The sequence below is a fragment of the Myxocyprinus asiaticus genome, chromosome 21, assembly GCF_019703515.2.
Source record: "Myxocyprinus asiaticus isolate MX2 ecotype Aquarium Trade chromosome 21, UBuf_Myxa_2, whole genome shotgun sequence".
Taxonomy (NCBI): domain Eukaryota; kingdom Metazoa; phylum Chordata; class Actinopteri; order Cypriniformes; family Catostomidae; genus Myxocyprinus; species Myxocyprinus asiaticus.
In genome coordinates, this window is record NC_059364.1 from 7,730,869 (window position 1) to 7,758,583 (window position 27,715).

Sequence of the window (27,715 nt, forward strand, 5' to 3'; positions counted from 1 at the left end):
TAGTGCATAATAAACTATATTCACCATTAAAGTCTGCTGCTTAAAAGAACCCGGAAGCACGGTTGCCTGTGTTGTGACGTCAGAGAAATTTAATCTATAAAAATCATTAAACAAAAATGTAGGTATAGTTACGTGCTTCTATGAGATAAGGTTGCTTGTTTGGGACACGTTCCACTCTGTATTAGCTTTCAAGTGTAAATATCATAAAGCAATCCTGTCAACTAGCCACACAGATATATCTACCTTGATAGAAATGGTGTAGCAGAATCTTTACCTGTTGACACATCTCCCATCGCACAGTATATACCATCATACCACCAAGCCCTATATGACTGTATGAGGGTGTATGAGTGTATGCATGAACTGGAGGATGATTCGCTGGTTTGACTCTCTCTCTCTCTCTCTCTCTCTCTCTCTCTCTCTCTCTCTCTCTCTCTCTCTCTCTCTCTCTCTCCTCCCTCCCACCCTCCCTCCTGACAGGTGAAATTACACTCCTAAAAGCCCAAACACAAATCAGAGGTGCTCTTCATGCTTAAACAGATACAGGACAGAGAGAGAGACGGAGTTTGACGGACAGGACACAGGCGTTGTTAGTATTACTTATTGAAGTGTAAATGATGTGTGCTAAACTGCACTCAGATGAGTCTGCACCTGTGATATCTCACTAAATAGCCATCAGCATACACATTTAAATGCTTTATTTGGATTCACAGTTAAAATCAAGAATATTCTTACAGGATTCAGATGTTTTTAAGGGACAATTTACAACAAGAGAAACTACTCACGTTGTGCTATTTACCATACTACTGATAAAATGACAGTCAAGAAAAAAATCACTATAGGTAGTTATAATCAATCACAATCAATCACAATCACTATGGGTAAAGGTAACAGCGCCTTCTCCATTTGGACAAACTACCTATAACAGCTGACACGGAGCAATACTTTGCTAGTTATTTAGCTCTTCCTTTTCCTAGTCCAGCAATTTGTAAACCATGTACACGTAGTTTGTGTACATGTCCAAGACTGTCAAAAATTAATACGACTACTGTACACTTATAGCCACAAGCATTCAATGCTTCTCTAAGTGGTTGGTATTTTAACATTTTAGTATTAAAACTCTCCTCCATGTACAAGTCGAAACAACACCCAACTTCTACAACAGTGACAGTTTAAGAGTGAATGGAACTGTGAAATTTAACAGTGAAAGTGAATGGTTTGCAAACGCAAACAAGATTAAAGTGTGTTTAATCCTAGCCATTTCCAAACAAAACTCACAGTCTTATTGTCCATCTTGTCAAGATTACATTTAGGAATATGTACATTACAAAAGAAGTGCTGAATTTCAACGAGCGCAACTTCCCGGACAGCCTGTAGTTTCATGATCAAGGGTAACGGGGATGTATCAATCAGTTCCAACCTGTTTAAGTATTTATTAGTTATATCACTGATTTGTTCCTCCCAGTCTCCTGCAACATTAAATTTATGACCCAGATAACAATAGTTCTCATGTCAGGCATATACTGTACTTTTAGGCATTACCCATGAACTAAGAATTCAGGAAGCTTGTCACTTTTGGCTTTGTACCACCTGTTTCCTCCGCTGCGCCTATCATAGAGAACAGCACACTTGGTACTCTTCACTTCCAATCCCGATCACTGTAAGAATTTGTTTCTACATGAGATCATGTTGGTAATTACACTCTCCTGCCTTGATGACAACACCACATCATCTCCATAACCTTGGACAGGGTTTGGGAATCTTATACCAGAAGGGGCAAAGAAACAGAGCCACTTTAGCCAGTGATTTCTAGCAATAATGAACACACACAGATGGCATAAACACACACAAACGTCTGTGAAAAATGTATCTATTCTACAAGGAAAAATGCTAAGCATTTGAGAGCATTACTTCCTATCTCTGTTTTTTTTTCTACCCTTTTCTCTCATTTCAAAGCTCATAATTTTAGAGTTGCTGTGAAATCGCTCTCTATCTTCCTTGAATGTATGTGTGTTTGTGTGTTCATAATAGATTTCAGTTAGAGCAACAGAAATAAAGCCTCCATTTTACCGCTCCAGCAGTGAATCAGTAATGACTGACTGGGAAGACCAACTCTGCTCCCTCAACACTCCCTGCTTTACATTTGGCAGGCCATTTTCTGCCAAATGTATCAAGAGGCCATGTCATCACTGTCCACCACCAATATTCATTTCCTGCATCTCCATTTGTCATTGAATGTAAATTGAAAGCGGGCACTTTCACTTTGTGGATGTCATATTTTGTTTCTGACAGGGCTGAGCTTACCCTTCAAAGTGTTTGTTAATATCATATGCTTCCTCCCAAAACAGTTAATACACTCAACATTGTATGACATGCAGCACTGGCCCCCTATCATTACTATCAAACCTTTGATTATATCTTGTTAGCAAGAAAATATTCTGGAAAATTTGCTTCATCCTTTATGAGTGTTTATCTGATTCAATAATCCTGACTGGATTAAGTATGATAATTCTGGCTTTGTTTTAAACCAAGCTGCCAAGCTAGACATAATTTTTAGGCATCATGCGCTTCCAACGCGAGGGCTATTCAAAACAGTAGACAACAAAAATATCTTTGCCAAAATCAAAGGGGCTGTTCAAATCTTATAACAAATAGCTTTCAACTTCTACAGTAGCACCTGAACATTTGCCGTAATGTTTAAAAGTCACAAAAGACAGTGGGGAAATGACACATTGATTTGGTCTGACCATTGTAGGCTGCTCACCACTGCAGGAGGATCTGAACTCTCTTTTTGAGGTCAAGCTGCAAATGCAAAGTGTGTTCCTGCAGATGAATGCAAGCCAATAAGTCCAAAATTTTGTGTGAACTGCAGACAAATCACTCAATAAAATATCAGACTGATTCCATTACACACACACTCACACATAAACACACTAACAACACACTCGTTCATACCAATCTTTAATTAGCCAAACAGAAACTCACTTTAAGTGGCAGCCAAGCATATATTCATTAACGAGAGCTAATAGAGAGAGGAAAGGATTTTAAAAGCCAATATTATTCACTTTCTTCAACCCTAACCAATTTGTGGTCACCACAACCAGAAACTGCCCCTGCACTGCGAGAAAATTGTTTTCTTTATTATTTTCAGTATTTGTGTCTAGTTTTCAAGTAAAAATATCTAAACATCCTTAAAATAAAGATATACACTGAGCCAAAGTATTATGACCACTCACAGGTGATGCGAATAATGTTGATCATCTCCCAACAAGGCCACATGTCAAGGTCTGGGTAGATTAGATCATAGGCGAACAATCAGTTCTCGTAGTCAATGTGTTGAATGCATGAGAAATGGTTAGGAGTACGTACAGTGCATCCAGAAAGTATTCACAGCGCTTCACTTTTTCCACATTTTGTTATGTTACAGCCTTATTCCAAAATGGATTAAATTCATTATTTTCCTCAAAATTCTACAAACAATACCCCATAATGACAACGTGAAAGAAGTTTGTTTGAAATCTTTGCAAATTTATTAAAAATAAAAAACGAAAAAAAAAGTCACATGTACATAAGTATTCATAGCCTTTGCTCAATACTTTGTTGAAGCACCTTTGGCACCAATTACAGCCTCAAGTCTTTTTGAGTATGATGCTACAAGCTTGGCACACCTATTTTTGGGCAGTTTCTCCCATTCTTCTTTGCAGGACCTCTCAAGCTCCATCAGGTTGGATGGGGAGCATCGGTGCACAGCCATTTTCAGATCTCTCCAGAGATGTTCAATCAGGTTCAAGTCTGGGCTCTGGCTGGGCCACTCAAGGACATTCACAGAGTTATCCTATAGCCACTCCTTTGTTATCTTGGCTGTGTGCTTAGGGTCATTATCCTGTTGGAAGATGAACCTTCGCCCCAGTCTGAGGTCCAGAGCCCTCTGGAGCAGGTTTTCATCAAGGATGTCTCTGTATATTGCTGCATTCATCTTTCCCTCGATCCTGACTAGTCTCCCAGTTCCTGCCACTGAAAAACATCCCCACAGCATGATGCTGCCACCACCATGCTTCACTGTAGGGATGGTATTGGCCAGGTGATGAGCGGTGCCTGGTTTCCTCCAGACATGACACTTGCCATTTAGGCCAAAGAGTTCAATCTTTGTTTCATCAGACCAGAGAATTTTGTTTCTCATGGTCTGAGAGTCCTCCAGGCGGGCTGTCATGTGCCTTTTACTGATGAGTGGATTCCGTCTGGCCACTCTACCATACAGGCCTGATTGGTGGAGTGCTGCAGAGATGGTTGTTCTTCTGGAAGGTTCTCCTCTCTCCACAGAGAAACGCTGGAGCTCTGTCAGAGTGACCATTGGGTTCTTGGTCACCTCCCTGACTAAGGCCCTTCTCCCCCGATCACTCAGTTTGGCCGGGTGTCCAGCTCTAGGAAGAGACCTGGTGGTTCCAAACTTCTTCCATTTACGGATGATGGAGGCCACTGTACTCATTGGGACATTCAATGCTGCAGAAATTTTTCTGTACTCTTCCCCAGATCTGTGCCTCGATACAATCCTGTCTCGGAGGTCTACAGACAATTCCTTGGACTTCATGGCTTGGTTTGTGCTCTGACATGCACTGTTAACTGTGGGACCTTATATAGACAGGTGTGTGCCTTTCCAAATCATGTCCAATCAACTGAATTTATCACAGGTGGATTCCAATCAGTTGTAGAAACATCTCAAGGATGATCAGTGGAAACAGGATGCACCTGAGCTCAATTTTGAGTGTCATGGCAAAGGCTGTGAATACTTATGTACATGATTTTTTTCGTTTTTTATTTTTAATAAATTTGCAAAGATTTCAAACAAACTTCTTTCACGTTGTCATTATGGGGTATTGTTTGAAGAATTTTGAGGAAAATAATGAATGTAATAAATTTTGGAATAAGGCTGTAACATAACAAAATGTGGAAAAAGTGAAGCACTGTGAATACTTTCCGGATGCACTGTAAAGACCTGAGCAACTTTGACAAGGGCCAAATTGTTATGGCCAGACAACTGTGTCAGAGCATCTCTGAAACGGCAAGGCTCCCGGTCAGCAGTGGTGAGTACCTACCAACAGTGGTCTGAGGAGGGACAAAGCACAAACCGGCGACAGGGTGTTGGGCGCCCAAGGCTCATAGATGCACGAGGGCAGCGAAGGCTATCCCGTTTGGTCTGAAGAGACAGAAGGTCTACTGTGGCACAAGTCACAGAAAATTGTAATAATGGTTATGGGAGGAATGTGTCTAAACACACAGTGCATCGCACCCTGCTTCCTATGGGGCTGTGTAGCCACAGACCAGTCAGAGTGCCCATGATGACCCCTGTCCACCATCGAAAGCACCTACAATGGGCACGCAAGCATCAGAACTGGACCTTGGAGCAGTGGAAGAAGTTTGTCTGGTCCGATGAGCCTCATTATCTTTTACATCACATGGACAGCCATGTACGTCTGTGCCATTTACCTGGGGAAGTGATGGCACCAGGATGCACTGTGGGAAGACAACAAGCTGGAGGAGGAAGTGTGATGCTCTGGGCAATGTTCTGCTGGGAAACCCTGGGTCCGGCCATTCATATGGATGTCAATTTGGTACGTGCCACCTACCTAAACATCATTGCAGACCAGGTACACCCCTTCATGGCAATGGAATACCCTGATGGCAGTGGCCTCTTCCAGCAGGATAATGCACCTTACCACACTGCACACATTGTTCGGGAATAGTTTGAGGAACATAATGAAGAGTTCAAGGTGTTGTCCTGGCCTCCAAATTCCCCAGATCTCAATCCGATTGAGCACCTGTGGGATGTGCTGGACCAACAAGTCCAATCCACGGCAGATCTACCTTTCAACGTACAGGACTTGAAGGATCTGCTGCTAATGTCTTGGTGCCAGATACCACAGGACATATTCAGTGGTCTTGTAGAGTCCATGCCTTGGCAGGTCGGGTGCTGTTTTGGTGACACACGGAGGACCAACAGCATATTAGGCAGATGGTTATAATGTTTTGGCTCATCTGTGTATTTACTAGAAAAAACAAAATTATGCATGATAATAAGACGAGAATATACCTTGAATTAAGTTTTATTGAATGAAACTGAATGATGTTTATGCTTAAACATCTTTATTTGTGTTGTTATATTAATCCCAGAAGGTTCCAATTTGATCTCTTAGCACATACATATAGCCTACAGGCTATGGAAAGCAAAGCAGCAGGATTCTCAAATGACTAAGAGACAGCATTGCCTGTCTGATTGTTCAAATGCATGCATAGAAAGAGAAAACATAAACAGATAAGCTTATTTATCATTTGAGCTGGCTTGTGCATGTTTGCCAGCTCTAATCTTTTTCAGTCCTTTTATAAAATGTATTTGTGACGAGGAGGAGGGTTTGGCCGGGCCGTGATGATGCACGGCTGGCACTGAATCAGCTGATCAGCGGGAGAGTGAGATAAAGGGGAGCCAGAGGTGCCAGTTCGAGAGAGAGAGAGAGACGCACGTGGCCACACTGCATGTGTGTGTGTTTGTTTATGTTTGTTTTATGTTGGTTTAAGTTTACCATTAAACTTTATGTTTACTGTTCAGCCAGTTCCTGCCTCCTCCTTGTCCGTCCTTTATCTGTTACAGTATAACATAATGACCATAAAAATATGGGCCATACTCTAACTACTTGTTCAAACAGGCAGAAAAAAATTATTATTCATTGTGTGACAGGTTGTTATGTCAAGTTTGGATGCTGTTTACAGCGATATTCAGTGACCACTTGTGATCGCCACCTCGAAATCGTTGTAAATGCCAAGTGTAAATAAAGCTTTACATTGGCACTGTCACTTGCAGTACATGCAGAGTAAATTTATTTTAAATGAAGACACACAAGTTGTGGGTCTATTTCAGTGGTGATAAACTCAGGAACACCTGCTTACTCTCATATGCAGGGCGTGAGTCTATAACACACAGCGGTTTATTTATGAGAGTTATTCATCATCCTTTCGTATTACACTATAACACTAATAGTAGAAAGATTTCTTCCAGGATCTGTTCACTCTTCAGCATATAAATGCACCTCTCCTCTCTTCTGGTTAAAATTTGTTCATTACAACTGCAAACTACAGTTTTGCCATACACATATGCATGTTTTTGTACATATACAGTAGTAAATTTAAGAGGCTCTTTATAACTGCCAGAGGCAATACTGTTCCACCTGTTCTCTTTCATAAGAAAGTTACTGCCCTACAAAATACACTGCCAATGATAGGCCCATAAATACACACACACACACACACACACACACACACTCACACACACAATTTCTTTCCTTCAACCTCCTATGATATATAACCTATACACACATGATCATCATCATCATATATGCAGGGTATTCATCCAGTCTTTTCACCAATTACATTACTAGACAGCAGGTAAGGCAGATGTTTTTTTGGTTTTTTTTTACCATTTTACAGATATTGCATTCACAAAGAGCAATTTCTAGCCTGTGGAATATTTTAGAGATGAGCATAGCTGGAAAACGATATTGACTATAGAAATGTCCATTACTTTTAAAGATGTTATTGATTTACATGACTTTTCCAGGCCTGGAAATCATAATTTAAAAATTCCCTAATATGTCCAGGTTTTCCGTGACCGTGGAAACCCAAACAATATAATTGCACTTTTTTTTTAAAGGTGCACTCAGTAAAAAATTTTCCCATTAAAAAAGCTTTTTTAATGAAGAAATGAATTGTAATTTTGTAATATACTGTATGTAGGAAATCATGAGCACTCACATTAAAATGAAGACTCCAGTCATATCAGTAACCTTATAAAAGCTGTTTAATTCTACATGGAGAGGGTCTGCACATGGGAGCTGCCATGTTAGAATCACATGACCAGCTGAATACTACTCACTTAATCTCAGTAGCCGTCCTGTTATTAGACACTTTCACTCATTGATTAAAGTAATCATGGCTGATTGTGAACACTAAATTTATACAATGGCATCTGAAACTGAAAACTAGTTTCATAGTTTCACAACAAAGTTTGAGAGGAGCATGTTCGTTTAATCCGACCAATTACATCGCCAGAGTAAGCGTATATAAACAGCTGCTTACATCCATGTTGCGACAATTCCTCCAGCATCCCTCCACCACCCCAACTCCTCCCATCTATTCATGAATAACTCCATAAGTCCAGGGGGTATTTGAGCTCAGGTCAAGTCTTGAGCCTCGAGCCCTCCTCCAGGGACAGCGAGCCAAACACTTTTACACTATCATCATGGCGGGATTACATTAACTAGCGAACTACTGAATTGATTTTAAATGATGTTGCATCCAAGCCGCTAGGTGAGTGTAAGTCCAAGATGACACAAAGACAAAGTTACAGCATCTTTATTTGATGCTTTTGATCGATTCTATCCTTCCAAAGTGAATATGATTTTTTCCTAAATTTATTTTTAATCCAACTGTACACATATATTCCTACTATCTCCCACTATTTCTCAAACTATTCCTCCCACTCATTCTCTCTCTCTCTCTCTCTCTCTCTCTCTCTCTCTCTCTCTCTCTCTCTCTTTCTCTCTGAGCAGTGAAGTCAGGATAATCCCTGATTGGTGGAATACACTTTGAGTGACAGGTTGATAGAGTGATGCTGCAGTGTGTTTTCTCAGACCAAGAGAGTCTGCTGAGGTCAGCGGAGGTAATGAGGCCATCAAAATGCAGAAACGGAAAGACTTTAAAACAGGAATAGGAGGTGGGGGGAGGGTCTATTTCACTTCTCTCTTTGCCAGGTTAAAGAAATAGTGTAACCAAAACTGAAAATTCTCAAAATTCACTGAAAACCTTCCCCTCTGCCATAGCTTTCAAATCAAATATGGTGTCCAACTCGACACGATGCACTGAAAAGCACCATAGCAGAGGGCCAGGTTTTCAGTGAACGATGATGTAAATTCTGTTTCTCGCACAGATAAAAAGACAAAACAGCAAGAATTCAGAAGACACCAAATATAGCATACAAGTCATATTGACTACTTTTTCTTTAATTGTGTTTCTTTATACTTTTCAGAGCTTGACAGACATAGCCACAATAAACTGACACTGTAAGGAAAAGAGTTGCTTAAAGATCCTTAAAAATGAAATCAGAGGGGGCGGAGCATAGCAAAGGGTCAATTGATCGTTGCTCGTTCTGATAAGCTTTGCAGAGCTTCACACAGTAATGAATGGGAGATTGCTGTGAACTGCGTAGTTTTTGGAAAAATATTCTCATGAATGAAATTGAAAATATTCTTACGTGCACTGTAAAAAATTTCAGTAATTTTAATGGTAAAAGACTGTAAAAATGCTACAGTAAAAAAAAAAAAAAAATTGTTAATGGGTAGTTACCTTAAAATATATGGTAAAAAATGATAATACATTTAAAATGTAATTTTACGGTAAAATGTTGTAAAAAATTAAATTTTTTTAGATGTAAAAAGTATGATTTTTCCGTATAATTAATGGTAAAAATTATATTATATTTAACAAGAGAGTACATGTACTTTTTACAGTAAATTATTGTTAAAATTACAGTAAAAAACAATAATCGGGCATTCCCAGAATTCCCTGCATGACCCATCACATTTCATTACATTTAATGGGAATAGTTAGATTTATTTATAATATCGCTTATCTACATTGGGGTGTTCTGTGTTTTATTTTATGTAGTATAGCTCATGTTTATTGCATTATTTTAATTTCACATGTGTTTTTTACAAAACAATTTTTACAGTGTGGGCTGGAATGAAGAGTGACATTTTAAAGCATAGCATTCAGTTTTCAGTACCAAGCTAAAATCAGTACAGTATTTCTTAAATAAATAGTTCACCCAAAAAATAAACTTCTTTTATCATTTACTCATGTTGTTAGCTATCATATGGTCATCTGTTAGCTATCATATGGTTTCAGACTTGACACATCATATAGACTACTTTTGTGATACTTTTATTGTGAATTTTGTTCTTCTTAATCACCCCACCCATAATCTAATTGCCATAATGCAATTTAAATTATGTTATTTTGTTTAAATTGCAACAAATTTAAACATCATGATAGTATTTGGTGTACTTTATGCTTATGTAAATAACGTTGTAATACAGTAAAAAAAAAAAAATTATACAGTAATGAAAATCACCTTTGAGAATAATGGGAAGTTTTAAGTTTAAGATATATATATATATACACACACACACACACACACATACCTACACTGGTGGCCAAAAGTTTGGAATAAAGTACAGATTTAGCTGTTTCTGAAGGAAATTGGTACTTTAATTCACCAAAGTGGCATTCAATTGATCACAAAGTATGGTCAGGACATTACTGATGTAAAAAAACAGCAACAACACTATTTGAAAAAAGTCATTTTTAATCAAATCTGGACAGGCCCCATTTCCAGCAGCCATCACTCCAACACCTTATCCTTGAGTAATCATGCTAATTTGGTACTAGAAAATCACTTGCTATATCAAACACAGTTTAAAGCTATTTGGTTCATTAAATGAAGCTTAACATTGTCTTTGTGTTTGTTTTTGAGTTGCCACTGTATGCAATAGACTGGCATGTCTTAAGGTCAATATTAGGTCAAAAATGGCAAAAAAAGAAACAGCTTTCTCTGTAAACTCATCAGTCAATCATTGTTTTGAGGCTATACAATGCTTGAAATTGCCAAAAAAATTTAGATTTCATACAAAGGTGTACACTACAATCTTCAAAGACAAAGGACAACTGGCTCTAACAAGAACAGAAAGAGATGTGGAAGGCCAGATGTACAACTAAACAAGAGGATAAGTACATCAGAGACTCTAGTTTGAGAAATAGACGCCTCGCATGTCCTCAGCTGACAGCTTCATTGAATTCTACCCGCTCAACACCAGTTTCATGTATAACAGTAAAGAGAAGACTCAGGGGTGCAGGCCTTATGGGAAGAACTGCAAAGAAAAAGCCACTTTTAAAACAGTTTAGAGTGGGCAAAGAAACACAGACATTGGACAACAGATAATTGGAAAAGAGTATTATGGATCTTAACCCCATTGAGTTTTTGTGGGATCACCTAGACTATAAGGTGCGTGAGAAAGTAAGAAAGTCTTTGAAGTAGTTTAAGAAGTTCTGAATTTTCTTTTTTTTTTTTTTTTTTAATTATAATAGTAATTTTTCACGTTATTAATGTCCTGACTATACATTGTGATCAGTTGAATGTAACTTTGGTGAATAAAATACCAATATCTTTCCATAAGAGCAAAATCGGTACATTATTCCAAACTTTTGGCCGCCAGTGTATATTTATAATTTTGGTAACACTTTACAATAAGGTTCCATTTGTTAACATTAGTTAACATGAACTAACAATAAAAAAAATACTTTAACAGCATAAATTCATTTCAAAACACTAATACATTTTTTTAATTAAAAGTTGAATGTTAATATTAGTTAATGCACTATGAACTAACATGAACTAACAATGAACAATTGTATTTTTATTAACTAACTTTAACAAAGATTAATAAATGCTGTAAAAAATATATTGGTCATTGTTAGTTCTTGATACCTAATGCATTAACTAATGTTAACGAATAGAACCTTACTGTAAAGTGTTACCATTATTTTTTATTTTTATGTGGAAAATGTATGAAATGTGACCTGCACATTTCGCGAGATTCGCCTCTATACTGTTATGGCCAAGAGAAACTATACAAGCTCACAGGATGATTCATAGTACCTAAAAGTTAAGCACTCTTCAGAGCGAATCTAAAATGTACAATACAAATCTCTTTGAGTTTTCCGTACTTCTGATGAAGACTGAGAATTATGGGTAACTGGCCAAACATGAATGTCCTCTTCTGTCCTCCTAACTGTAGAGAGCTTAATCATCAAGCCCAGGTAAACAACAACAGCTAAATACAGCTCTCTCGTCTTTCTCTCACCCCACTTTTATATACTCAGAGTTGAGGATTAAAATGAAAAATAAGTGTGGCTTTGAAGATTTACTGTGGGGAGGAGTGTGGGATGCATAGACACACAATATAAACATTGGCTGAGGTGTGCGTATGTGTGTGTGTGTGTGTGTGTGTGTGTGTGTGTGTGTGTGTGTGTGTGTGAGAGAGAGAGAGAGAGAGAGAGAGAGAGAGAGAGGGAGAGGGAGAGGGACAGAGAGTTGTCTACTTTGCTTTACCAAATTACCTCATGTCAAGGATTAGAAAGGGACAGGCCAGAGAGATGATGGGAAAAGGAGAAAGGAATGAGTTGATAATTGGAAGAGTGTGGACAGGCAGAACAAGATCGGGAGGGGGGGTAGCTCTTGTGTGGGATCGGAACAGACAGGCTAGCCTTCACTCCCCACACGCATCAATGAGCCTTGGGCGCCTATAACCCTGTCGCTGGTTCACCAGTTGTCCTTCCTTGGACCACTTTTGGTAGATACTAACCACTGCATACTGGGAACACCCTACAAGACCAGCAGTTTTGGAGATGCTCTGACCCAGTCATCAAGAAATCATAATTTGGCCCTTGCCAAAGTCACTCAGTTCCTTACACTTGCCCATTTTTCCTGCTTCCAACACATGAAATTCAAGAACTGACTGTTCACTTGCTGCTTAATATATCCCACCCCTTGACAGGTGCCATTGTAACGAGATAATAAATGCTATTCACTTCGCTTCTCAGTGGTTTTAATGTTGTGGCTGATCAGTGTATGGTAAAACACTGGAGTCTTATGGATTACTTTTATGCTGCCTTTGTGTCCTTTTGGAGCTTCAAAGGTCTGGCCACCATTCACTTGCATTGTATAGACCTACAGAGCTTAGATATTCTTCTAAAAATCTTTGTTTGTGTTCAGCAGAAGAAAGAAAGTCATACACATTTGGGATGGCATGAAAGTGAGTAAATGATTAGAGAATTTTCCTTTTTTGGTTGAACTATCCCTTTAAGCCCAGTTTTCATGATCTAATCAATTCCAGATTTTAAAATACAGTCCTGCCCTACATTTTGTCTCATTGGATATCATGTTTCACTCAAAATATGTCACATTACAGAAATCAGATGGGTTGCTAATGGCATTCATGTTGACTTTAAGTAAAGAATGTGTTGTATATTACCTCTGAGATTGAAACAGCATAGGGCTGGTTGTAAAATGTTGGAGCATTGTCATTTACATCTCCAATCTGTATGTTCACCGTATCCTTGACGACCTAAAAGTGAAATTAAATTAAATAAAAATATGGACAAAAGTTTAGGAGATTTTCCAACATTCAACTTTTTTAACATTAAATTGTAATTATGTAAATTAGATTTTTATTATTATTATTATTATTATTATTATTATTATTTATATATTTTGCTTGGCTATACTTTGAGGACAAAACTATCCAAAGAAGTTAGATAAATCTGACAAATATCCCATTTCTGACATCCTCTAAGGTAAAAATTATTAATAAATAAATTAAATATTTTTTAATCTGTAAATGCAAAACATTTTATTTTAGGGTTATGGTTAGGCTTTGGGTTAGGGTTAGCAGTAATAAAAACTTGAAAAGCAAAGTTTAACTTTAAATATTTGTCTAACATTTTAGAAAAGTTTGACTGTTTTAAAGGCTTTACAGAGAGACTAACAGATATGACTAATGCAATGTACTCACTCCTTGACTGTCACTGACAGAGAATTCCACCTGCATCTCTGACTTAGTCTGAATAGAGAAAAACAAACAGCAACATTATATCAATAATGTCAGCTTCCAGCAGTGCCTCATTTATATATTTCATCCTTTAATCATAATTCTCCACACCTCCCTGTCGAGAGGCTGTCTTAGCCACACCACCCCGGTCGTCTGCTGCACAGCGAAGTAGCGCATGGCCTCTTCCCCGACCACACCGAAAATCAACGGCTCACCATCTGGATCGACCGCCTGTAGCTGTGTAATAGATGTACCTGTGCACACACACACACACACACACACACACATAGAGTGACAAAAAATGACATGTTAGACAATATTATATTACAGAAAATAAACCAGGAGTGAATTCATGGTTTTCTCTCATTCCCTGTCTTCAAAAGTCTAAACATCTCACTGTGAGAGAGTCTGCTACAATATAACCTCAGCATAAACATCTTTTAGCTCCTCTGAGCTCTTTATAAATCAAACATACTATATGTGTATATGTTCAGGAACAGGTGTGTTTTTATGAAGACACCTTGCAGGGGGGTCTCTGACTCATTCCAGCTTTAGTTCTGGTGACAGTGCCAGACGCCTGATGCTGCAAATACTACTTTAATGACAAAGGCCAACAAAGAGATCACCGAGAATCCCTTCCATAGTCATAACACACATCAGGATCAGGACTACCCACGTGCAGTTCCTTTAGTGCCTTGGCCTGTTGTACTTGTAGGAGGGCCATGGCATGCAGGGCAGAGGCGGCCTGACCAGCGGCGCTGTAGGCTTTGGCCATCAGAGACGACGTCGTCCTACAGGCCTTGGAAGGGAGTGCCAGGCGATCCCACCAGGTGGCTGCGCTTTGCGGGCACAGGTGCACTGCAACTGCCTTATCCACCTGAGGGACCTCTGTATACCCATGGGCCACCCCGCCATCGAGGGTAGTGAGAGTGGACAAGCTGGGAGGTTGGTTTTGGGCAGAAAAAGGTGCCCTCCAGGACCTCGTCAGCTTGTTGTGCACTTCTGGGAAGAAAGGGACCGAGGGGGGAGTGGCTGTGAGCGGCGCTCCAAACCCAGGAACCAATCATTTAGCCGCAAGGGCTCAGGGGAGGGTGGAAGGTTCCACTCCAACCCGACACACACTGCAGCCCGGGAAAGCATGGCGGTCATCTTGCTGTCAGCCTCAGACTGGGCGGGCCGACCCGAAGGTGGCAGCCCAGTCGAGTTCTCGCCATCTGACATCGCCAGTACGCTCTCCGATGCAACGATCAAGCACTCATCCTGCTCCGGAGCTCTGAAAGGGACACTAAGTTGGCCCTGGGGTGAGCTGGTCTCCTCTCGGAACTCGCTTTACCCAGCGGAGCCGCGCCTATTGAAGCCCCCAAATCGCCTCCAGCACCAGCCAGGCCGGCCTCGTACCCGGAGGTAAAAGGCAAGACGTGGGGAGCGCCTAGAGTGGCTTTCCCCCGGAAGAAGGAAAGCCGTGACCGCAACGTTGCCATGGTTATATTCTCGCAATGAGAACATGAACCATCCATGAATGCTGCCTCAGTGTGATCGCTGAGATAGCGGAGAGATAGCGACCGCATCCAGGAATCACACAAAGACGGAAAGGCATCTTTATAAAGACGCATCTTTAAAAAGACATTCAACAACAATGTGTGTGCTCTAATAGAGAAAATATACTCTTTAGCAGGAATATACACTCTTTTAGCGCTGTCGAAGCGCCCAGGGGCGAAATCTGTACTCGTCGTGCAGAAGGAGAGAAAGCCACTGGAAATGCGCCATATATCCAACAGCATACGCTTCTTAAGAGGTGAATGGAACAGCAGTAGTATTCAGCTCGCTGATAGTACAACCGCTCGGCTCCGAAGGAAAAATCTGAATGAGTGGTTGTGAGCCAGCTCCTTTTATACCCGTATGTCTGGGGGAGTGGCATGCAAATTCCACTCCCCAATTCTCATTGGCCTTTTCTCAAAGAACTGAGGTGTTCAGGGCTCTCAAGAGCGACCTCTAGTGTCACTATATCGACACAACGTCAAGTGAGTGACAAAAGGGGAAACACAGATGTGTTCAATTTGTACAGGATTACAATCTCAATGTTCGTCTGTGTACCTAACCATAAAGACTTGCAAATACACTGGGATGCAGTTTGTGGGCAGAAGAATTTTCCTCCTGCTGTCACCAAAAAGAACACACACAACACATATCACATGATCCACAACTAGATGACACAAGCCCATTAAAGTGCTTTACACAATGAAAAGGGGACTCTCATCTACCACCACCAGTGTGCAGCATCCACCTGGATGATGCGACAGCAGCCATAGTGCACCAGTACGCTCACCACACACCAGCTATTGGTGGAGAGGAGAGAGTAGAGTTATTGAGCCAATTAATGGATGGGGATTATTAGAAAGCCATGATTGATAAGGGCCAGTGGGGGGAATTTGGCCAGGACACTGGGGTTACACCCCTACTCCTTTCAAGAAGTTTGAAAATTTCCATTAAGAAGTGGGATTTTTAATGACCACAGAGAGTCAGGACATTGGTTTAACATCTCATCCAAAGGACAGAGCCTTTTTACAGAATAGTGTCCCCATCACTATACAGAGGCATTAGGATCCACACAGACCACAGGATGAACACTGCTTGCCTTCCTAATACCTCTTCTAGCAGCAATCTTAGCTTTCCCCAGGAGGTCTCCCATCCAGGTACTGACCAGGCTCAACCCTGCTTAGCTTCAGTGGGCAATTGGTCTTGAACTACAGGATTATATGGCTGCTAGCAAGTGTGTATGTGATGCAGGAGCTGTGGTTGGTGACCAACCTCACCCTCCGGGTGACAAAGGTCACGGCACGAGCACTCGGGCAGGCGATGTCCACCCTCGCGTTCCAGGAACGCCACCTGTGGTTGAATCTGGTCGAGATGAGGGACGCGGACAAGGTTTGCTTTCTCAACGCCCCATCTCCCAGATCAGCCTATTCAGCGACACTGTCGAGGACTTCGCCCAGCAGTTCTCGGCGGTGAGGAAGCAGACGGAGGCTATACAACACATCTTGCCCCGTGTGGCTCAAGATCCCGTATCCCGTCTGCTCGCAGAGGGCGTCCCCCTGCAGCGGCGAAAGCCCAGGTGGCTCCGCCTCGGCCCGAACCCAGTTCTCGGCCCCAGCATAGAGCCCTCTGCAGGAAGCTGACGCCCCCTGCCTCACGGGCCGGCACGAGGATCCGGAAGGCTCCTAAGCGCCCCTGAGACGGATGACCCAGGGATCGAGATGTCTGCTGCAAACCCAGAGCTGGTATCCAGACCACTCCATCCCTCGGTGGAGGGCCGGGAGGTAAATCCTTGGTTTCCTTTTCTTTTATGTTCGCCACACCCCGAATGGGTACCCACATTCTCAAAAGAGCAGTTTCCTCACTCCCTGGGTCACATAGCCAGTGTTTACGACCACCGTTATCAAGGCAACCGGGCACTGAGCACCTGCAACTTAGACACCGCGAACGCGGGCCCCCCGCCTTCATGTGTCCGGTAGCACCACACTCACACCCACGGCCAGATGGTTGTGATGGACTACAAGGACAGTCAAAAAGTCCCTCCTCCCCCGTCGCCGACCCCCTCCAACACCGGGTACATGGAGCAAGGTAAGTGTTCGAGGGTCCCCTCGAGAGGCGCCCGGAGGCTGAATCCTCCTAGGCCACACCTGTTCCCCTCATGGGATCTCTCCATGGTCCTCCTGGGCCTTCGCGGAGCCCCCTTTGAGCCGTTAGAGTCAGTTGAGTTGAAAGCCCTCTCCTTGAAGACGTCCCTCCTGATTGCGCTCACCTCCAGTATCGGGTGCCTTCAAGCATTCTCTGTCAGCGATACCTGCCTGGAGTTCGATCTGGGTGACTCTCACGTAATCCTGAGACCCCGGCAGGAAAGGGAACGCTGTCTCCAAACAGAAGCTTGCCCACTGGATCGTGGATGCCATCGCTATGGCATACCAGGCCCAGGCCGTGCCCGCTCCTTCGGGAATACGAGCACACTCCACAAGGAGTCTGGCATCCTCGTGGGCACTGGCCCATGGCACCGCTCTAGCAGACATCTGCAGGGCAGTGGGCTGGGCGACACCCAATACCTTCACGAGATTTTACAATTTCCGGGTTGAGTCAGTTTCGTCACATGTTCTGTCAGGTACGAACAGGTACGTTCGGGAATACAGACAGCTGGCCGGGTGTATCGCTTGTGTATAGCGCCTCCAAAGAGGTGAAGATGTGCGCTTCTTTTCCCATGCGAGTTCACGAACCCGTGAACCCTGGATGTCCTTCCTCCCTAGCCCTGTGGCTCATGAATTCAGTGGAGGAATTGACAGCCGGAACCAGTACGTGTGCTAATATGCCCTTACTGAGGTAGGTGCTCCACAGGTGCCGGTTACTCCGGTAACCCCCTGTGATGTATTTTCCGCAGTATGGTCTCCCTGTCGGCAGACCTGCGTCTCCCTTCGACAGAGCCCTCTCTGTCCCAGTCGCTGTGTTTGTAGAGCTCCTCCCCTTTCAGGCAGGACCTACCACCGCGCCACTTCCATGTGCGGCTCTGATCCCACATGATGTGCTTGCCACATGTTACCTCCCCTCCGGGCAGGATGTGGTCTCCGCGGGGTCCTTTCCCCCTGAAAGAATAGGATAGGAAAAGAACACCTTCCCCAGAGCATATATTGAGCGTTAAAATGGCCACAGCCAAATAACTGAATACTCTGTAGAGAGAAAACAGAGAGAGAAAAGGCCGCAGCTGGCTACGTGCAGATACGCACGCAGCAGCTTGCTTGCACCTGCAGCGGCAGTCCACGTTACACGGTTCAGGCCCCTAGTGTCACTACATCGACACAACGTCTCGTTCCCTCCATCAGGGAACGGAGGTTACGATGGTAACCGCGCCGTTTTCTCACACAACCTCAGTAAAAATAACAGAAAATCTGTGATGGAAAGTCTTTGATTACGGTATATTACACCTATTCAGCTCTGCGAACCCGCCTTCTGGTCCAAAAGGGGGCGCTATGTCGCGGGAAAAGTTTACACTTAAAATGTTCAAGTCTCCGAATACATAAGTCAGGCATATGAAGTATAGTTTAAAAGCTTAGAATATGAACATTTCATAGATAACCATCACTTCTGCATTTATGTTACATAAATAACAAAATAAGGCCCGAAAAATGTTGCAATTCAGCGGCATTTAGAGGTGATGTGGCAGAAATATTACTATGACTATAGAAGTCTTTCAAAAAGCATTAAATAGACAAATCATGTATAAAAATAAAAGCTCTCATTCTCAGAAATGTAAGCGTAAGCATAGTTCTAGCAGGAAGATCTCAGGATTCATTTTACCCTGCAAAAAAATTATTTTTGTCTTGTTTTCCAGTAAAAATATCTAAACATTCTTAGAATGTGACTTATTTACTTGACAAGCAAACTGGCATAAGATCTGACATAAAAAGTCTTGTTTTGAGATAAATCTAATCAAATTTAGATTTATGCTTATGCATAAAACAAGAAAAAACTGTTTGCCAACAGGGTAAGTAAAATAAACTTTAATCAAAGGGAAAGTTTATTTTGCTTACTCCATTGGCAGATGTTTTTATTAAATATAAAGTTCACATGTAATTTTCCCTTTGTTTCTCTGGTAAGTGCATCCATGCTCGCCCTTTTCACAAGGGCCATATGCAATGCAATCATGAAGCTTTTTGTCTATGCTTCACCGCAACTGGTTCAATCCATCTCCAAAGTGCAAATGTGCTGTCCAGGTGCCGCAACTGTGGCATGTTTTTGCTATCGACTCAGTACATCTATTAAGCAGTGCAAAAGTGCTGTCCAGGCTCCGCAACTGTGGCAAGTCTTTCAGGTTGGGCTTATGACATCGCAAATGTGGTTGATAAATAAAGCATTTATTCTCCCCTCACATGTCAAAGCATTGTTTATCTTTGCAGGGGAACTGCATAAACAATGCTCACCCTTATTACAATGCTCACCCGTAGCACTCAAATGCAATATGCTGTTTCCTTGCAAGGGCATGCACAAACAGTGTTGCCCTTATGGTAAGGCTCAAACCGAATGTATTTTGTCCTTTTGCAGGGTTTGCACAAGCAGTGTCACCCATATCGTAGCGCTCATACACAAAACGTTGTTTGCCTTCTGCAGGGGTATTGCACAAACAACATCCGTATTATAGGGCTCAACGCAAACGTTGTTTGTACTTCTGCAGGGGTATTGCACAAACTATGCCTGGCCTTTTTGCAAGGGCTCAATCACAAAGCAAGTACTCAATTACAAGCATTGTTTACCCTTCTTAAAATGATATTGCACAAACAAGGCTCACCTATTTAGCAGGGGCTAATATTAAATTACCATAAACTAGCCTACCCTTCTGCAGGGTATGGCACAACAGTAGTATATTTGTACAGTCATATACAGGCTTATGTTTACATCATTCAATTATAATTCTTCTTCTTTCAGATTTGTCCCTCACCTTCAGAAGACCTGGTTGTTATTCTGAGTCTATTTTATTGGTTTTATATTTTCTTTTGGGTGGGCATAGGTTTTAAAATATGTTATTTTCCTTTTGAGGTCAGCTCCGATTCCCTGCCGTCATTGCTTCCGGCAGGATACGACAATTCAAGCAAGTATCAGAGCACTGAACCATAGGATGGGGGTTACGCCAAATGATATAAGTATTGATAATTCCTTATCAATCTGAATAATCCCAAGTATTTTCTGACAGAAATGTAAGTGTAAGCGTAGTTCTAGCAGGAAGATCTCGGGATTTATTTTATCAGACATCTCATCCAATCACAACACAGCCTCTGCTTTATAAGGTCACTGCTTTATTGCTGCTTACTTCCTTTGTTTCACCCCCCTCCACCCCATCCCCACAAGTTTAGGTCCCATCCTGGGTGGGGTTAAGGTCCGCTCCCCTGCCGTCAGTGCTTCGGGCAGTATGCGATGGTTCAAGCAATTATCAGAATGCTGAACCATAGGACGAGGCTTGTGGCTAATAATATAAGCATTTCTACATCCTTATTAATCCCAATAATCCTGAGTCTTTTCTGATAGAATTGCGACAGTACAGTTTATTTTGTTGCCATAATACCATAGTTTGAAAGATTTTCAAATTAATCTCAAAGTGAAATATGATTTCTATAAGACATCAAACATAAACATCTTATTTATATGCTGATCACTGCTGCTGTAAGCCCCAAATAGCAAAAACTTTATATCTTTATGAGCCTGCTTGTGTGAAAATTCCAATGTTTTATCTTAGATGTCCAGAACAAAATATGCGGTCCATCAGGAAAAGCATGCTCAACAAATCATCCAAAATATATGTCATTGACTATTGATGGCAATGTTATACATAAAAGGGGAGGATGTCAGCTTTCTAATGACACCTAGATTGAGCTTCTAGTCCACTCAGAGGCCTAGATATTATATGAAACAATGGGGGTTGTGTATGAACTGAAAATTAGACTGAATGTCCATGGACGAGCACCTCTGTGAGGGCTAAAATGCACTGTGAGAGCCACCTACATTTCAGATCTGCATATTGTGGTGGAAGATGATAGAGGAATACTTGCTGCCATACAGTGGAATAAAATAGAATTTTTTTAGGGAGATAGAGTGAACAGAACCAGATGCTTACAAAGTGAAATGTAAACATTTATAAGCCAGTTGCCAGTATATTCATTTTAGTTGCATACCATGAAATTTGATTGCAAATGTGAGTGATTTCCTCTCATTGTAGTGTAGTGAAGGTAGGAAAATTTTTAGGAGAATAATACAGAGGCCCTGCAGTCCACACCAGACATTCCTTAAAGCTATAAAACTAAGAGACTGCCAAAATGGCACCCTTAAGTCTGGCATGGCCCAGCTAAATGTGAAGTTGTACATCTGCCTAAAATGTAACTGTCACAAAACAAGGGAGGGGGGTCCAGGAAAACTCAACCTTTTAACCCAAAATTCCTCAACATCATAAGGACTCTGCTCTGCACCGAAGAGTCTAGCTGAAGCTCACATCTGGCCAATAAAACTGTCAATGAACAAGGAAGACTTGTCCAAGCTAGCACATACCAAAAACACTCATGTTAATAATTATTCACATGACTTAAAGACTACTCTTCTAAAGAAGACCCCTACCGCTTTAAAGACAGATGTGACGGGCAATAAAAGACAGAGTAGAACACACTCCCTGGAAACCCTGGGAAAAGCTAAGACACTCTCCTTTTGTCCTTCGATATAAACCAATTTGCTACACTTAAACTAGACTCATCAGGAGATCACGAGACATCATGATCATTATTCTGTAAACAGCAGCTAAAAAGGATTTATGAACCTTGACACAATTCTAATACTAAAACCTCTCATCTTAATCCATGAACATTTCACAAAAAGGTCACAGTACTTGTGAGTTAACCCTATTAGATGCGCAGAGTCTGCCTTTTCATACCAGGATGTGCACAATACCTAGCCTTGCTAGATAATTATGAAAGTGATGTTGTGACCTGTGATCACTTTTATAACTGACAAATTGATGATTATAGCCTGATGCACCTTTTAAAATATGTGTAGTGATTTGTAATCACTTATAACTGACAAATCGATGATTATAATCCTTAATCTTGTATTATCCATGTTGTAAAACCAACAAATTAACCATTATGATTTTTAATCAGGTATTTTCCTGTTTTGTTGCTTGCACATTGAATATTTATGAAAGTATGTCATATTTTGTATGTAAATGCTTGCTTGTTTACGTAGAGAATGTTGATGTTAACGAATGTCATGTCTCTTGCACCATTTTCAAGATACAAAAGTTCATGATTAAACAATGCCCTATTCTGAGCGGGAAATGGGAGACTTAACAGACAAAGGCTCATCGATCACCAATCAGAAGGAGGGACAGAAATGACCATGTGACTCCGAAAAGTCACTTCTGATTGGCTCGGGACACCTTTGGGGTGAGGCCAGCCTCATCTAAAAAAACTCTCCTACAAGGAAGTCTCCTCCTTTCTCCGCAGATCTGCATCCTCTGCGCTCTTGCCCTCGTGGCTTGCAGCCTCGCCCCGGCACCCCTAAATTTCCGTGCAATGAAGAAGTCCCAGAAAGCTCGGTGCGTAAGTTCCAAGATAGCTCTTCTCTGCACTACGACCTACACACGTGACAGAAGCTGCGAGTCTTCCGTGCGGAAGGCCTCACTTCAAAACCTGTTTATCTTCATGTATCTTTCTTATAATGGTTGTCGAATGCGACTAATTCCATAATAAATTCCTTACATGATGATGGAGGTACACGGGCACTTTAACCCATACCGTGTACATTTATACAACCAAATTTCCCTACAGTAGTGAAGGGTTGTGCATAGAGTAAAAGATCGAAATTGGGATTTAAGAATAGATATCAATATTTTTCAAATGAAGATCGCGATGCATCAGAGAAATCAATATTTTTACCCACTTCTAGTATAATGTGCAGTCCGATGGCCATTTTCTCAATATAAACTCTGATGCAAACCAGAGGTTGAATTTAGCTGTTTCTGGAGACTCTGCGGTCTCTTCCTGCTCACATAACAACGTTATTTAAACCCATACCCATTTAATTGTTTACTTGGTAAGTAGCCAAGAATAAGTGTAAGAAATAAGTGGAATAATCAGTGAGAAGTGCATTATCACAAAATAAACCCCTTCAGGTGTTCCACAGACTTACTGTCAGGGTTTAAAGTATTTTGTGATAATGACCGGCTGACTGTGCATTATCCCTTCCTTCATTAATGATATATAGTATATAAGTCTTTATCATTTCAATAGGTTTCACAATCTAGAACATATCCAAAGCACTTACTGTACATGTACCTTCTATAACTTAGTCATAACTACACAGATCCAAATCCTGAATCAGTACATACAGTACAGACATCCTATGTTATATTACACTCAAAAGTCACTTAGAAAGGTAAACCTGTAGAGCTTTTGTATGTTAACCTTTAACAATATATTTGCAATTACATGAATTTGAAAAAGTGAAACCAGAGCATTTTGCATATACACAGCATTTTATAAACACACCAATTTTCAAAGATGCTCTGAGTTCGTTTAAACTGGTCTGAGACTAACCGACCTGTGAAGCTAAGTAAGTGCCGTCCAGAGGCAAACTATAAGCGAGTGGATTTGTTTTCTGGCCCATTATGACAATGAAAGCAGCATAAATCTGAAAGTGGAGAAATGCAAGTGTTTCTCAACTGCAACATCGCCATCAGACTGCGGATGCTGCACACAACGTGATGAGTTATTTGCATAAGGTAAACATTTACTTGCCAACTAGTCGATTAGTAAAAATGAGTAGTCATGCAAACCCTGCGATACACACGCAAATACATCAAAAATATGAGGTGTGTGATAACACAATATGCACACAGAAGCACTAATAGATGAACCTCTGTCATATCCAGACACATCCAGCAACCTAAAAGGTCAAGTACTTAAACCAAATTTTTATTAATACACAATATTGTGTGAAAGAAAGGTGAAAACACCTCTAATTAATGGAAGAATTTATGAACTGCCTTCTCTGTTTATAGTATAATGAGATTTATGCAAATTCTGCTGCTTTCAGTGCGAGTTATAATTTGGTTGAAGACGGTGCAAATTAAGCATTTTACGTTACACTCCTTTATAATAAAGACTTCCCCCTCTCTTTCTTGACTTCTCTCTCTCTCTTTTTAGGGATGGGGGGATTCACCGTGTGTGGTCAGTAAAGTCAATGCTGGGGAACAAATGGCTGTTCTGAGTCAGTGTTGTGTCTCTGAGCACAAGGAGATTGTGGGATATGTTGAGGGGGAGAGCAAAATTGAGAGGGGATGTCTATCTGCAAGACAAACTGTGGCACTAACCGTCTAGTGATCTGCCTTGCTACATAAGCAGCTGCCTTCTATAGCATCCTAACTGAAATAAAACCTCAGTGACCGTTTTGGAACACTCTGCATAGGCAGCAATGTCATAAAGGGACAGTTCACAGAAAAATGAAAATTCTCTCTTCATTTACTCACCCTCATGCCATACCAGATGTGTATGACTTTCTTTCTTCTGCAAAACACAAACAAGATTTTTGGTATCTCAGCTCTGTAATTTCTCACAATGCAAGTGAATGGGTACCAAAATTTTAGGCTCCAAATAGCACATAAAGGCAGCATAACAGTGATCCATAAGACTCCAGTGGTTAAATCCATGTCTTCAAAAGTGATATAATAGGTGTGGGTGAGAAACAGATCAATATTTAAGACCTTTTTTACTATAAATTCTCCTCCCTGCCCAGTAGGTGGCAATAAGCATTAAGAATACGAATTGCCAAAAACAGAAGAAGAATGTGAAAGTGAAAGTGGGGACTGACTGTAAAAAGGACTTAAATATTGAGCTGTTTCTCACCCACAATTATCATATCGCTTCTGAAGCTATGGATTTTACCATTGGAGTCATATGGATTACTTTTACGCTACTTTTATGTCCTTTTTGGACCTTCAAAATTTTGGTACCCATTCACTTGCATTGTGAGGACATCTGTGGAGCTGAGATTCTTCTAAGAACAAAAAACATCCAGTCAGTGGCAGTTCTGTGGACGAAAACGCCTTGTTGATGAGAGAGGTCAATGGAAAATGGCCAGACTGGTTTGAGCTGACAGAAAGGCTACGGTAACTCAGATAACCACTCTGTACAATTGTAGTGAGCAGAATATCATCTCAGAATGCACAACATGTCGAACCTTGAGGCAGATGGGCTACAACAGCAGAAGACCACAAGGGTTCCACTTCTGTCAGCCAAGAACAGAAAACTGAGGCTGTAGTGGGCCTACCATTTGTGTACCTCAGCAGAAATCTGAGACCAGATTTGTCAGACCAGGCGATGTTTTTCCAATTGTCTACTGTCCAGTTTTTGTGAGCCTGTGCCCACTGCAGCCTCACTTTCCTGTTCTAAGCTGACAGTAGTGGTACCCGGAGGTCTTCTGCTGCTGTAGCCCATCCGCCTCAATGTTCGACGTGTATCTTCAGAAATGTTTTTCTGCATAGAACTGTTGTAACGTGTGGTTATTTGGGTTACTGTCACCTTCCTGTCAGCTTGGGCCAGTCTGGCCATTTTCCTCTGACCTCTGACATTAACAAGCCATTTTCGCTCAGAGAACTGCCGCTCACTGGATGTTTTTTTGTTTTTGGCACCATTCTGAGTAAATTCTAGAGACTGTAGTGTGTGAAAATCCCAGGAGATCAGCAGTTACAGAAATACTCAAACCGGCCCATCTGGCACCAACAATCATGCCACGGTCCAAATTACTGAGATACAATTTTTTCCTCATTCTGATGGTTGATGTGAACGTTAACTGAAGCTCCTGACCCGTATCCACATGATTTTATACATTACACTGCTGCCACACGATTGGCTGATTAGATAATTGCACAAATAAGTAGATATACAGGTGTACCTAATAAAGTGGCCGGTGAGTGTAGTTTTCCAAAGTATGCGGTAATGGAGAGCATTCTCAAAACGCTCCGTTTTCTAGTGTGGATGAGAGGTGTTCATTTAGCAAAATTAACGCATTTTCAAACAAAAATGGATTAGTGTGGACATGGGCTAAAATAGCGCTCCTCATGTGAAGTGCACGAGAGACTCGATTTGGCATTAGCATGTTGCTAAGAAAACAATAAGATACACTAATATGCACAAAAATACATAGCACAAACAAATAGCTATAATGTAAAACAGTCAATTTTTAAAGATTTAACTATCTCTATATTATTCATTATTAAATATATTGACATTACATTATGTCATCATGGGATTGTCTTCTTCAAGAAGGATATATGCAATTAAAAATTCTGACAAAAAATAGATATCAGAAAGCAAAATAATTATTCAGAACTCCATTCACATCAGGAACACGCCTATGATGCTTAAAATGATGGCTTTGTGTATCTGTAAAGCAGTGACACTCTCACTCTCTCTCTGCATCTCTTTGGCTTGGGCTGATAGATGATGCTATTTAGGCCTCCTTGAGGCCAGTATTATGCTTATGACTGATACATTGCACATTAACACACCCCAGAGCCGAGAAGAAGTGACAAGAGCAATGTGCCTCCGGGCTCATCTATCTCTCTCTTGGTCACAGGCCCGTCTCAGTGAGTGCAAAGAATGTTTTATTTCAAAGAATGTAAGTCATGTTGTTGGTACAACACTGGTCACACTACACAAACAGAAACATACCAGGACAAAACAACACTGAGTCAGTCCGCCACACTGGACAACGCTGGAACTTATTTAAATTAAAACATAAAAATTACAGTGGATGACACTGTAGCTCTGTTCCAAAACTTAGTGAGCTGCCTAAGTAGGCAGCATTTTAAGGCATCATACTGTAATTGTGCACCTGATGCAAATGCTGCTTCAAAAGGTAGGGATGTTAATTATACAGTTTCCATGTTTTAAGAGACCATGTTTTGGAAGTAGGAAGTATACTCAGTGCTTATTAGTAACGGTTTACATGTAATATGGATCATGTAATCAGATTACAAACATCAAGTAGGCCTACTTGTAATTGGATTACATTACATTTTATAATGTGCATAAACAGATTACAGTCATATTTTTATGGATTACAGGATTACATTCTTGATTACGTCACCAATCAGCCAAAGGCAATAACTAGTGCATAACTTACTAATTATGCTCCTAAATTTTAAAAGAGAGGTCTGAGCCAGAGCCTGAAATATGTGCGGCGGACCTAACCAGGTAAACCATACACACATGTGGGAAGATAACTTGTAACTAACTAATGACCAATGCAATCTTTGCCTTACAAAAATTATATCCACTGAAGTAGACTCCGTATCCAATCTTAAGAAGCATTTGGAGGTTCTGAATGTTCTCTATATTTGTACATGTTCTCTCAATACAAGGTATTTTAATATTTATTCTATGTATCATCTAGCCATGTGTGCATGTAGCTACCAAAATTGA

The 27,715-nt window shown here is 41.0% G+C and overlaps 1 protein-coding gene across 1 annotated transcript in view; it reads right to left on the minus strand.

The window, feature by feature from the left end:
* cdh23 (cadherin-related 23) overlaps positions 1–27,715 on the minus strand; it is a 340,743-nt gene that overhangs the window by 232,377 nt on the left and 80,651 nt on the right. Inside the window, exons 4-6 of the mRNA XM_051648347.1 lie at positions 13,824–13,966; positions 13,677–13,724; positions 13,137–13,229 (exon numbers count right to left, since the gene is read on the minus strand). Coding sequence (XP_051504307.1) covers positions 13,137–13,229; positions 13,677–13,724; positions 13,824–13,966 — 284 coding nt within the window. The remainder of the gene's footprint in view (positions 1–13,136; positions 13,230–13,676; positions 13,725–13,823; positions 13,967–27,715) is intronic.